The following is a 14,830-nucleotide window of genomic DNA, read 5'->3' on the forward strand; positions in this document are numbered from 1 at the left end:
AAAACAATTTATTTATAAAATTTTATTTCATAAAAAAGAAACTTATGAAACACATTATAATATCAAAGCTCAATATCTATCAAAAGTACTTCCTCTTCCAATTCTCTTTCTAAAATATATAATAATATCATTTCTACAATTTCTATAAATTTTCAAATCTATAATTTCTAAGAATTTAAAAAAAAAAAAGATTTAAATACTCACTTAGTATATCAAAAAAAAAGAATCCTCTTTATTCAGCTTTCAAATTTATCGCGCTTTCTCATCGAAAACACCATATCCCATGATCCCCCAGAAAATCTCCTAATACCTCACAGCATGTTGCTCTTAATTACCATTTTCTCGCGCCATGTGTCACAGGTACACCTGTACTTCAGTGCACTACCGGAAGACAAGATCCCGTACGCGGGCAGCGCCGGCGAGCGGGAACGGGTGAAGCAACTGCTGCAACAACTCCCACCGCACGACAACGAGGCACGGTACTGCAGCGGGCTGACCGAGGAGGAGAAGCGGGAGCTTAGGGTGTTCGCCGCACAGCGGAAACGTGAAGCGCTTGGGCGAGGACACGCGAGCCAGCTGGACAGGCCCCACGGCGCCGGATGCCGCGAATGTAGCAGGCCGATTGCGGCCGGCGAGATGGCAGTGGCTGCGAGCCGCGCCGGTCCATCCGCCCTCTGGCATCCGGCCTGCTTCGTCTGTTGCGTATGCAGGCAGCTGCTCGTCGACCTGATATACTTCTGGAAGGATGGCAAGCTGTACTGTGGCAGGCATCATGCGGAAACGTTGAAGCCGAGATGCTGTGCTTGTGACGAGATCATACTTGCCGACGAATGCACAGAGGCGGAGGGGAGGGCGTGGCATATGAGGCACTTCGCGTGCCTTGAGTGCGATCGGCAGGTAAAAAATTGTATGAGTACGAAAATTGAATATACCTGAAATTAGGAGTGTTAGGAGAAACTTTAGGTCAAATGGAACATTGATCAAATCGAATGATTTTGGATCATATCGGATTTCTTCTCATCAGTTATGAATCAATTGTCATGAATCTGAAAAGTTCATAAAGATATAAATATTTTTCAATTGGTTAATCAATTTATTTTCTTAGAAGCTTGTTAGCTATTTTATGAAATCAAATGTAGAGCTTTACAGAGGAACAGTCATATCATAATATCCAGTCAATGATTATTTTTTAAATCTAGTATTATTATTACTGTGAAATTAATAAAAAAATTATGAGAACAAAATTATTATTAGAAGAAATAGAGTAGTTTTTTTTTTTTTCCTTCATTTTTTGTAGTTAACCTGATTGAAAAGATAAAATGATAGTATAGACTAGATTAAGTTATTGGAATACATCAATTATTAGAATAGATCAACAGGTTAGGTTTTGTTGAATATTTCTTGTTGTTATTCAAAGTCAATTATTTAATTTTGTTTCATCCCTTTCAAATACAATTAAAAATGATGTTACTAACTGTCCATGAATATTAAGCGAGTAAAATTCATGAATTATGTATTGCATTTATAAGTAAAACGAATATTTGCATCTCAATATTGGTAGTTAAATATTGTTAACATATGTTCAAGATGCTCAAATTCATTTCTATTTTTTAAATCGTTCTTTAGCATTTCTATTAAAAATATAATTTAATAAGTAATAAAAGTAAATTGTTTCTCATTAAAATCTATGAAACTCAAAACGAGAACTTAAAAAGTACTACTAGATAGAAAATAGAAAAAATTGGATTCATAATTTATGACTTTTGATTAATGGAAATTATACTCTTCTTACTTATCATGATGATTAATCAAAACTCCCTGTCGACTTAAACAGATACGCTTACTTCTACTAATTTCTCACTATCAGATTAAATCATATGCTAGTATATACTGTAACTTTATCACTTGAAATGCAAACAAGAATCTATATCTATATCACAAGTATTTTATTAAATATATTTAAATAAAAAAGTTTGAAAAAAAAAACAGATACTATATACTTATCTAGTAGTCTTGAATGATACAGAGGGCAAAAATTCCATTTGTTGGTACTTTTTGAGGCCATAACAATTATTTACATCAGAGTAGATACCCTCCGAGAGTTATTTGGGATGGAATGGCGGGACGATTTAACTGTCAGCTTCAGAACTGCCCCCTTTATATTCCCTTGATACCCGTCCAGGACATGCGACACGATAATTCATTGAATCAAGGTGTCGATAAATGTCACGGTCGTACAGTTGACTACACGAAACTTCTTATCGGTCGATCTGATTCGATAATGAACAATGGAATTAGAATTATGAAACAAATTGTGTGTTGCCATTTTTCTACTCTGGAAATCTCCAGTATAATGTGCATACTCGTAACGATGTAGCAGACTTCGAAATGGATTAATAAGAGGAATGGAATTTGATAATAAAAGCATGTTTTTTTTATTTCATGAATTTAAGTGATTAATGAAGAGAATGATGATTAAAATGAATAATTGTAATTTAATAAATAGATTTTTTTCTATTATTGATTTTTAATATTTTATCAATTAATATTGATGATTATATATCTATATATCTCTATATAATATTGATAGATTCAATTTATTTTGTATATTATTCAATTTTGTATATTGAATAATAATTATATAATTAAATCAAAATTTTTGCATTGGTTAAAATTATTATAAAATGAAGTAAAATTATCTTGAAGTAAAGTTTATTTTATTTTTCTCTAGTATTTATTCTAAAAAATTTTAAATAATTAAATAATAATATAATTTTAAATAATTTTAGTTAAAAAAACGGATCTATTATAAATAGGATAAATATTTTTAATTGTGACCATCAATATTAATAATGACTTAAAAATACTTTCATGCACATACATGTATTGTTCAAAATCAAGAATTTGGAGGAAATGTCTCAAGTATAATTAATTATTATGTAATAATAGGCGTATTTTTTAATAATTCATTAAATAATTTCAGCTTGGGGGTCAAAGGTACGTGATGAGAGAAGGCAGACCTTACTGTCTCCGATGTTTTGATGCCTCCTTCGCCGAGTATTGCGACAGTTGTGGCGAACCAATTGGTGTCGATCAAGGCCAAATGTCACACGAGGGTCAACATTGGCACGCAACCGAGGCTTGCTTTTGTTGCGCCACTTGTCGCACATCCCTTCTTGGACGACCATTTCTTCCACGGAGAGGTGCCATTTATTGCAGTATTGCCTGTAGCAAGGGGGAACTACCAACGACGCCAAGTGACTCTTCTGCTGGACCACCACCACCACCACCTTCCTTCCTTAGGTAGCCATTCTTCTTTTATATAATTGAGAATGAAGAATTTTTTAAAAAGTGCAATTAGAAAGCTTAAATTAAGTTTAATTTCATTAAGTCATCATATTTAATTGTTGGTTGAGAATTTTTATTATTATAAAATGTTTTATATATAATGTATTATTATTATATATATTATACTAGTTTCACTTAATTATCTGCTTTTCAATTTTTCTGTCTTTTTATTGAAAATCTTATTCTGATTGAAAGCAAAGAGTCATTGTTTAGATTCATTTTAATGATCTTTAAATAATTTTGATTAAGAATTTACTTTATTATTATTCAATTTATAGAACTGGCCGGAGACCACCACCTCCAAGCGAAGGTTCCTCAAGTCCACCACCCCCACCGCCACCTCCACCACCACCTGGATCCAGACATACACTCTGTTCACCACGTAGTTCACCTCGGATGAATAGAAAACATCATCAGACATCTGCTTCTCTAGCGACAACACCTACGCAAAGCACTTTAAGCCCTGAATTTCCGGTTGAAACGTTTCCTTCGAGCAGTTCCAGATCAAATGGTCTTGATCGTGTATTACTCGAGAGGAATCTCGAAAGACTTCTTCAGGAACGTAGTTCTCATCCAGAAGAAAATCGTAATGAATTGGGAAGGTAAATTATTTGTCAATAAATTAGTTTTTTCGACAAATTAAAACAAAGATTTAAAATTAAATTAAAATTTCTTAAATATATTCCTTTAAAATATATTCCTATGTAGAATAATGCATAGCAGTAATTTAAGATCAGTTAATATCAATCATAGAATATAAGATTTTTAATTATAGAAATGATTATTTTTATTAGTGAAATCACAAGAATATTATGAAAATTTTTATATAAAAAAAGTTAAAATTATACAAATTAAATTTTTTTTTAATTAATTATAGTTAAATGTCAGTAAAAAAATTCAATATATTAAATTCAATGTATAATGGATATTCTCTTAAATGAAATGCCAATTACAGTCTGATAATCTGCAATTTGTAAAGACATTATTTTTTATACATTTTTAAAATTCAACTAATAAATTATACTATTGAAATGTATGGTAAATTGTCTTCTTCAAATGTTTCTTTAAATTATGCATCTCATACAAACCATCCATCATGTATCATTCTCACAAATACAATGCAAATTATACATAACAAACTAATTTATCAAACTAATCAACTCTATTTATAATTACAATATAATTACCGCAATACTGTTTACAAAACAAAATCAAACAATCATATAAATTAACCATTACAAATCTTTTTTTCATAGGTTAATGCAAGCGAGAGATCGTGAGCCATTAAGATGCATTCAGAATTGCGCTCCTTCCCACGCGTCAAGCATGCCAGAGCTACCACCACCTCCCCGACCATCATCTGGAGCATCAGCATCGGCATCAACGTCTACATCGACCGGTGTTGTCGCGACCACGATATCCGGGGTTGTGCTAGAATCGGCGACGTCGCCTACGACCCTCATTGTCGGTCAAACCGACCCTCCGACACCAACATCGCGGCGCGTGCGGTTTCAGGGCGATTTAGACATGAACGATCACGCAGCGGGTTCCTCCCGTATCCCCCTGTCACCTGATAATGATAGGAATTCATCATCTTCGCCCTCTCCTCCGCTTACATCGCTATCGAGAACAAACGTGTCTCGATCGAGAAGCTTACAATCGGAGGAAGTAGCTGACACATCCGCTTGGGGTGTGTAAATTTGCTTTGTGTGTGTTTTGCATAACACAATAAAATTCTAAAGAAGAATCAATTTTATATTGAGATAAAAAATGTTAAATCTTTTAAAATGTTTATCTTGACTGTAATATAGTGAAATTTTTAAGATTGATAAATCAATTGAAAAAAAATTCTTGTAGTTTTTTAAATAGTTTTTTAACTTTTATTCTATTGTATAGTACAAGAATTATATATTTATTACGTCATTTATTTTTAATACATATAATTGTTATGCATATTTATTGTATATGTTGTTACTATTGAAATTGATATAAGTTTACTGTTATATATTATTTTATCTATTAAGCATGATTTTTTTTACTGTTTAATTAATTCATTAAACTGTATATAATTATAGTATTTATAATTATCTTACTCAATATGTTAGAATTGATTCTTTTATTATATATATTATATTTACAATAAGATATTGGTAGGTATTAATGAATAGGTTTTTAAAATGTATAATTATTACATTTTTTGTGATTATTATATTTATTGTAATTCTATGATTTATTCCAGGTATTGCTGGAAATTCAAAATCGAGGATAGACGGCGATGAAGAAGACATTGAATCCTGTTGTTCCACCTGTAGCTCGTCAAGTAGTTCTGACGAAGCTGCAGCTTATGCTTTACCTCCAAGAAGAGCATATGGCGGTGTTAGAATCTCTTACGTGCCCAATGATGCAGTGGCATGTGCAAGGAAACGTACACCAACATCCTCGACGTCGAATCAAACGCAGAGAGATACAGATAAATGCATCGTGTCCTGATGATATCCTCGAGAGTGTAGAATTGTTTTTATATCAATGTATTGTCTCGAGGGAAATTTTTGTTTCGCAATTATGTGACGTGAGGAATAGGTTTGTGCAAATCTCGAATCGATGAACAAAGCGAAACATGGACGAACACAAATAAAAACAAGAGTTCCTAAAATCGATGTAAAACCGAGGTTTGCGAAATTTTCCATAGTCGAGACTCGACTTTGAGTGCAAACTAAATTCCAGAGAGGATTTTTAATATATTCCTCGTGTACATAGTAAAACGTGTAAAACGTACTTCCGATACGATCACTCGTGAATACCAAACAATCGCGAAGATCGCGCTTCTCCTTCTATTTTTATTACCATTGAATGTATTTTATAATTACGATGACGATAATATTATATTTTATTACCATTGCCATTCCCAATAAATAACATTTTTAACAAGTGCCGTGTTCTTCTACGAGATTCGATTGTTCTGTAACTTTTTCAGACAACGATCTGTAATAAGAGCATTGGTCACAAAGACTCTACTCCACATGAAGCAATTACAAGTATTTAACCGTGATGCAATTGCATGACGTTATGCTATAAGTACAAATGAAGCGTTCGGATCGAGATGTAGACAATCTGAAAAGTATTCGCAAAATAAATTGAAACGAAGTCTATGGAAGTGATATTGATATTAATCACCTTCTTTTCTTCCATATATTTTTATATAAACTATTAATATATGTATATATATTATTATATGTAATTATTATATATTAATATATGTATATATATATATTATTATATGTAATTATTATATATTAATATATGTATATATATATATATTATTATATGTAATTATTATATATTAATATATGTATATATTCTAAATAGATTATGTGATCAAAAAAGGGATTATTTTCTTGTTAATATTTTTAGGAATATTATATTATTCAAAAATCTTTAACATTACATCATAAAGTAGAAATCAAAGTAAAATCATTTTCTTATAATTTTCTTATCAAATTTATAGATTTATTTCAAAATTAATTTTCTTAAATTTTATCCTATGTCACTAATCTATTAAAAAAACAATCAACTAAATTATTTCAATATTTTTCTGCATGAAAATTCGCTTTTTTATTTAAATCTAAGGTAAGATCAATTATAAAATAATGTTTGGAAAGTAAAAATCTTGCTCAACAATCATTCTATAAAATATGCGTAATCTATAATCGAAATTACGGATAGAAATTATATGGTGTACTATGGCAATGTCTGTCGTCTGATTAGAAAGAGGAGAAAAATGAAAACACACGGTCGAGCAGCGAAAAGAGCGAAAGTGGTTTCTCTCAGCATGAGATATCTGTTGTTATGCCACTATCTCGTCTACTTGTTATACTCATAAAATCTCTCTCTCTCTTTCTCTCCCCCTCTCTCCTTCTCTCTAACTTTCTCTTATTTCATGCGAGAGAGATCTCTGGTTTATGACTGACCGTCAGAAGAGCCAAAAGAATAAGCTACACCGATTTATTATCTATGAATGTTTCTAATCAAGGATCGTGCCATATTACGAAAGATAGAAATGCTATATTAGCGTATGGTATATATCTACAATTCATTCGGCATATTCAGCTTATCGAATATTTTAGACGAACGCATGTTTGAATGAAATTACATGATTATGTCATGATAATCCAAGAGAACATAGAATTATATAATTACTCTAGAAAACTCTCATGACCTGCAAAGAGGTTATGTAGTTTAAATGAATTCTGTGAAAATTGATTAATTTGAAATAATGTTGAAAGAGATGAAATTTTATGTTGTTTGATATCTGGAAAGAAAAGTAATAGAAGAAGAAGTTTAATTTTAATTTTGTAAATTAAAAAAATTATTTTAAGCTGTATATAATTTTGTCTTTTTTCTCACTTTTAATGATTTACTCCAACAAAATATGAAAAACTATAAAAATTTTGGAAAATATTTTTCTTTCTTTTTATGTATCATTAACATGCTTTAAAAAAGGTTAAAATAGTTAAAATAGTTTGAAATGAAATCTTGTCATAAATTGCACATTTGAAATAATTTTTATAGATTAATAATTATACAAATCAACATATAGATATTTTTCAAGAAACATTTTTCTTGTGTTCATCATATATTTCATTAATAACGTTAATGTCATTAAATATAAAAAATATAAGTTTGCATAATTATTACTCATTTAGAATGAAAATCAACTATTTAATTAAAATTATAAATAATTAATTTAAATATGATAAACTTTAAGAAAATTAATTAAATCCTAATGATCATATTTTTACATTTAATGTAATACTTAGTGCATAATATGGTAAGTAAATAAAGCATAAAAAAATTTTCATAAAAAAAATATATATAATATTAATTTATATAATATATTATACTTAAATTGGAATATATTATACTTAATCCATATTCATTAAATTATTTCTATATAAATTTCATTTTAAAGATTAATGTTATACATAAAATACAAACTAGATTATATAATTATAAATAATTCTTGGTACTTGCATATATTTAAAAGAGAATGTGTTCTTGTGTAGATATTCTTTTTCCAATTCTTTTCAAGCATTGTGTTGTATTATAGTCTTATATTGTTTCCATAGATTCATTTGCAATGTACTAGTTTCTTTCAACACATTCACCTGTGATTACAGTAACAGAGATTAATATAAAAAACAACCTTTAAAATTAATTCAGATGTTATGGTTTTTTGACTGATTCAATTATTTTATTAAATTGGAAATAACATTCATGCAATTTTGTATCTTTACTGGAAATTCAATTTTCACAAGTATATATGTTTATTTTTTGCTAATTCTTTTTTGCTCTTTAATGCTAATTCTTTTAAATTTTTATTTTTATAAGAATCTAATTTTTTATTCCATATAACAAATCTTTATTTTATTAATATTATTAATAGTTTCCATTTTTTCCATTTCATTCTGTTTGAAAATATCTTTATATGAATATATGATAAAAAACGATAAAAAAATGAATTTTACTATCAATTTTTTGAGATATCGAATGATTTTATATTAAATTCATTATATTTCACATAATAAAACTATTCTGATTACTGATAAAATCAAATGTTAAGAATCAATAAATCGGTGATTTTATTGTGTACACAAACGCATTTTATATTTAAAATAATATATAATAATATACAAGATAATAAAATAAATAATCAATTCTTCATACTGTCAAGAAACTTTTACTATAATAGCTTGCACACATCAAAATAAATCGATTAATTCATATATTCGAGAACTAAACGAAAATAGAGAAGTATGAAATGTTGCTTTCGATTATTATCGATTTGCTAAATTATCGAATAAATTAAAAAAGTACATAATAACTACATAAACTAATAATTTCTTTTATTAAGAAAACATTCATTATTGTTATTATTCTTCTATGTCTATACTTTTATACTTCTATTATTAAAATTCTTTGACATTTCCCAACAAATTCTGAAACTCTCTATTTATGTTTTATTTATATCCTACAGCATGGGAATAATAAACTTAAATGACTACATATAACTTCTCCATTTTGCTTATCTCTTAACCTAAACCTGCCAAAAAAGGCACAACAAATACATATACAAAATGTTTATAAGCCATGGAATGTAATAGGAAAGAATGGCTGGGAAGGAATGACAGACTTAGTAATCATAAATTTACCTATGCATATGCAATTCCATGCTTGCGATTCCATATATATTTAACACCTTTGTCGATGTCTAATGACACATTGACATGAAAATGTATTCTGTAGGCGGAATTGATATTTCTTGTGGATATTCTTTCTAACTTTCTTTAATACCACATTATACATTACCATAGTAATTTACATAATATTAAGAATTATCTATCTAATATTTTTATTTCAAATAAGATTTAAATTTATTTCAAATTAGATTGTGGGTTGTGGTGATTACAATTTTTTTTTATTTTATGAAAAAATATAAGAAAAAAAACACGATAATAAAATTGAAATATTGCATAAAAATTTCGAGGTTAAGTTTCGATGAAATTGTTATTAGAATCATAAGTTATAAGTTAAATCAAAATTATAGGTTATTTACAAATATTTAAAGTTCAGAAATTTTATTAATTAGGAATTTATATTCTTTTATTTTAAATAACTAAAAAAAATAATAACTAAGAAAAAAATTTATAAATATAAGCAAATAGAAATAGTAGCGAAAAAAATTTGAATTATTTTCGAATTGTGGCTTAATGTTTTGTTATAAATTATATTCAAATTAAATTCTATAAGATATCCACAATGAATTTTGACCGTTTCTTTTACTTTATCTTTTTTTTATTTTATCTTATTTAATTATTAAATCACTACTATAGAATTGAATGAAATCTTGATTTCCCGTTACAAGAAGTCTGATTAATGCGCGAGTTGTGCTAAACGGCACAGAAAGAGAACGCATTCTTATCTAGCTATCTCTATTCATAGCCATTCCACTAGATATTGACACGCTTTGTGAATACGCCCAAAAACGTTCCAGCGAGAATCACTAGTCAATATCGATGTCAAAAAATTCGATTAACCGCGAGAAACACATATACAAGAGTTCGCACTTCACGTCATTCGGTTGTGCTTGATATTAAATATAATTTTTGTAAAGAAATTTTTGTGGAATAAGTTGATTAGTGATCATTAGGTACGTGCAATCATGTAATATTCTACATATCAGACATTTTGTGATGTGATAATGTGAAGTATTTTTATTCTATTGAATAGTATTTTTGATGAAAATTTATGTTGAATATATAAAAAAATAGCGAGAAATTGTTATTCTGAAAATAAACTTGAAAATAATTTTCTTTTTTAATTAAGAATTATAATATTATATATTATAATTAGATTTTAGAATTATTTAAATTATCTTTCTATATAATGCATGAGAATATGAATTTACTATTGTAATTAGAAAATAGAAGAAAACATTCAAAAATGCAGTATAACTCAGTTCAATGCAACAATGATAAAGAATATTAAAAAAGATTGCTAAAAAAAATATAGAGATTGAACAAAAAAATTAAAATAAAGCGTGATTTAAGAAAATAAATTATATAAAAGAAAATAACAAAAAACATAATATCAATATTCAATAAATAAAATAATATAATATTAATAAAACTCAAGATTAAAATTAAAAAAAGAAGGATCTAATCTATTTTTTCATTAAGAGTAGAAGAAAACATAAGTTAAAAGAACAAAAAAAGAGAAATAATAGTACAATATAAAAGTGTTCGTTTTACAAAAATATGTCGAAAATTTCACTTGATTGTCAATGGTTGATTTCATTATAGCAAGAGCTATTGAATTGTATGAGTTAATCATACATGATGTAAGTAGGCCGACTTTTGCAAAAACAAACGATTTGCGCCACGGTACAATATACTATGTATAATTGGTCAGCATATTGCTAGTAACTCGTGAAATATTCCAACAAATCCGACATACATTCCAGTACGGATCTCGGTTACTTACGTTTCACCTTACTGTGGAATGCAGTCACCTTGTGGCAGGTGTACGTCCTCAAAGGTTTCAACTTCATACTTTCCCCAATTTGAATTCAAATGTATCTCTGTCGTGATAATAACTAACAAAATCTTATTAAATTAGTCATTTTGATTTTGATCTTCTTTCCTTGAATCGTAAAAAAGCTAAAATATTTGATTAATACTCATATTTTGATTAATATTTATATTTTAATTTAAAAATTGTTATTTCATTTCATTGTAGTAATACAATGAAATTCTTTGATTATTATATTTTTAAATTAAATAATTGAGAAATAACTCAAGATCAAAAAAAAGATTAATCTTTTCATAAGTAATTTTCTAAAATTATTTATTTTATTATTTGAAATTAATAATAATATTAAGAATACTTTCAATGTAATTATATTTTTTTATTTTTTTCCATCAAAAATATTTAAATTTAAAAAATATATTTATATTATCACGTCATATATTTATGAAGATAATCATAAAATGATTAAACTTTATTTATATTGATAGATAGCATATAATAAAAATTGATATGTAATATAACTTTCAATGTGAACAATAAATACTAGGAATAGTGACTTTGAATATTCTACATTATCTATATTTTATAGGTTATTTTATATTTTAATAGTATGTAAATATTAATCATTTTTCTTATATTATAATCAACAATGATAATAATAATAATAATAAAGATAAGAAGAATATAATATTAATATATAATATTCTAAATTCTAATCATTTAACAGAACATGGAAATAACAGCAGTTGTTCTAAATATTTCAGATGAATATTTGAATTTACAATATGTAACAAAATAAAATAGAGAAAAAAATCACATAAAATAATTTTGGATTAGATACACACGCATAAGAATCGAACTAACGGGTCCATGAAGCTCGTTTACGTGACCTCTGAGCGGTCATCCCGAAGTTAAATGCGCGAGAGGCTTTCTCCAAGGATTGGAATGCGGCCTCTCCCTCTGACCAGCTCTCTGATTCGCTTCAAGAACAAGCAAGGAGATACTTACATATGTCGGCCTCCAGATCTGTTTTTTACTGATTCCTTAATATATATATATATATTATAAAAAGATATGTGAAGTCATTATCAATATTTCAGGAACAAAAAATGTCAATTAACATTTTGTCTCTGATTTTTGCGTTAATCTATTAAGGGTATATTATATTTTTATAAAAATCAGTACTAGAAAATTTATAAAAAGAAGGAATTTTTATAATTCACTGAATATTTGAAATGTATATCTATATGTATAAAATATAATTTTGAGTAATAAATCATACATCCTTTAAAAATATTGTTGAAATAATAAATAAAATGGAATTTGATAATTTAAGATATAGAAATATTATTTTGCTGATGATTTAATTAATTTAAATATTTCAATAATTTAATCTGGAATTATTAATATTTGAATATTTTCTTGGTCTTTTAACTTTTAGATTAAATTCCTAAATTTTTAAATCTCTAAATTTTTTAAAATTTAAATTGTGAATGTCCAAATCATTTGACTTTAACTATTAGAATTTGAAATTCTTAGATTTTAAGTAGCTAAAATCTTAAATTTTATATTTTCTTTAAAATCTTGAATCTATGAATTCTATTTTTATTTAAATTTTAAACTTTAAATATTTCATATCATAAATTATTAATGTCTTTCATATTTCTCTATATTTTATTCTTCTTTTATGTTTTCATATTAAAAAAATTTGATTGTTAAGATTCTTGATAAAAATCTTGAAATTTTTAAATGCCTTTATGTAATATTATATAGTACAAAAAAATATATTTTTAGCCTTTGTATCTATATATCTAAGAATTTCCTCAATTGCAATTTCCCTAAAAGAATTTACAACTCTTCAAAATGTCGATATCGTTTGGTAACAAACTTTTACCAAGCACAGAATGTAAGACCTGTTTGCCAGTCTGCATGCAGCCTAAGGCGCGAATGAACACCACTCGATCGAGCTGTAGGCTACCGCGTGCCGGAGCTGCTCGCTTTCCATTCCGATCGAGAGGTTTTGCTCTTGCTACAAGTTAAAATGTACAGGCACAGGTATAAACACTAGCTAAGTCGTGCTTGTCGAGCACGCTTACTACGTGAGTAAAACCATCTGAATGGAAATTAATTTCCGTTTGATAGATACCCATGGATCAACGATATCGAAATACTGATTCCTATGAAGGTTAAATTACATAAATTTTTCGTAATCAGAAACATAAAGATTGTAGAATTTCGTGGTTGAAGTTGAGAAATATGTTTTCTTCTTTTTCTTTTTTTAAGCGAACTCACGTTTTTTATTTTATAATTTTCGCATTTGTTTTATAACACTCTTTATCCTGATAATGAATGAATAGATTACTCTTAAGATTTATATCATGTAGATAATCATGTTATGAGTGATATATTATATGTAATATCATTAATTTTTGTTAACAAGAATTAGAAAGCAGACAAATAAGTTTTAATAACTTGCTAGTTATGTTTTTAATTTGTGATAGCACTTAAAATTTTCAAATTTGAACATACAATATATTCAAAATTATTTTAAAGATATATTTATATTACATATGAAATATGAATATGAAATGAATTATAAATATCAATTAACAGAAATGAGAATTAGTTAGATATCAATTATATTGAATACTAGGCATACATATTTATTCAAATCAAATCTGATAAATAATAAAATATTAATTAAAGATTAAACTTATTTTGAATCATTTTCATTGTAAAAAATTTGAGACAAATCAATAAAGTACAATTCTCTTGTTATACAATAAGAGCAGTGACCATTTTTTAACTTTAAATTTGGAATAATTAATTGAGAAAGAGAGGAAGTCATACACAGGAAATTTGAAAAATTTCTCTTAACTAATAAATATAATAAATATACATGTAATATTAAATTTATTTATCGTTTATTATTTCTTAAAGCATAAAAAATTTTTCATATAAATTTCAAATGTTTCTTAAAAAATTTCATAAGATGATATAAATACATTACAATATTAAATAAACATTATTTTTATTCTTTGAAAAATATTATGATTACTATTAATTGATTTTAATTATAAAAATAACAAAATAAAAAAAAAATTAAAGATAAGATATTTTTAATAAAAATACATATCATATAATATTTTGTGTAATTTTTAACAATTAAAATTAAGATAAATAGAATTATTTTTTATCAAAACATTCAGAATTTATAATCATTTTAAATATGAGATGTCAAACTGCTATGAGGCACGACTGCGCGGTGAACGAGGTGAAGGAACATAGAGCAGGTATTCAGGCGAGCAAGCAAGCAGCTTTAAAAAAACAGGCAGTTGGTAATATGGCGGGGGACAAACGTAAGAGGCCGTGCGGGAGCGTAAAGTAAGTTTTCGCT

At 27.2% G+C, this 14,830-nt stretch overlaps 1 protein-coding gene across 2 annotated transcripts in view; it reads left to right on the plus strand.

Annotated features, from left to right (window-relative positions):
• Positions 1 to 6,492, plus strand: part of LOC122716822 (protein espinas-like) — a 50,136-nt gene extending 43,644 nt beyond the window's left edge. For both annotated transcript variants that reach the window (XM_043940259.1, XM_043940258.1), the window contains exons 3-7: positions 361 to 897; positions 2,984 to 3,303; positions 3,627 to 3,950; positions 4,605 to 5,038; positions 5,588 to 6,492. In XM_043940259.1, coding sequence (XP_043796194.1) covers positions 361 to 897; positions 2,984 to 3,303; positions 3,627 to 3,950; positions 4,605 to 5,038; positions 5,588 to 5,838 — 1,866 coding nt within the window. In that variant the 3' untranslated portion in view covers positions 5,839 to 6,492. The remainder of the gene's footprint in view (positions 1 to 360; positions 898 to 2,983; positions 3,304 to 3,626; positions 3,951 to 4,604; positions 5,039 to 5,587) is intronic.
• The last annotated feature ends 8,338 nt before the right edge of the window (positions 6,493 to 14,830 follow it).

Source organism: Apis laboriosa, unplaced genomic scaffold (assembly GCF_014066325.1).
Source record: "Apis laboriosa isolate Shangri-la unplaced genomic scaffold, ASM1406632v1 scaffold49_cov149, whole genome shotgun sequence".
NCBI lineage: Eukaryota > Metazoa > Arthropoda > Insecta > Hymenoptera > Apidae > Apis > Apis laboriosa.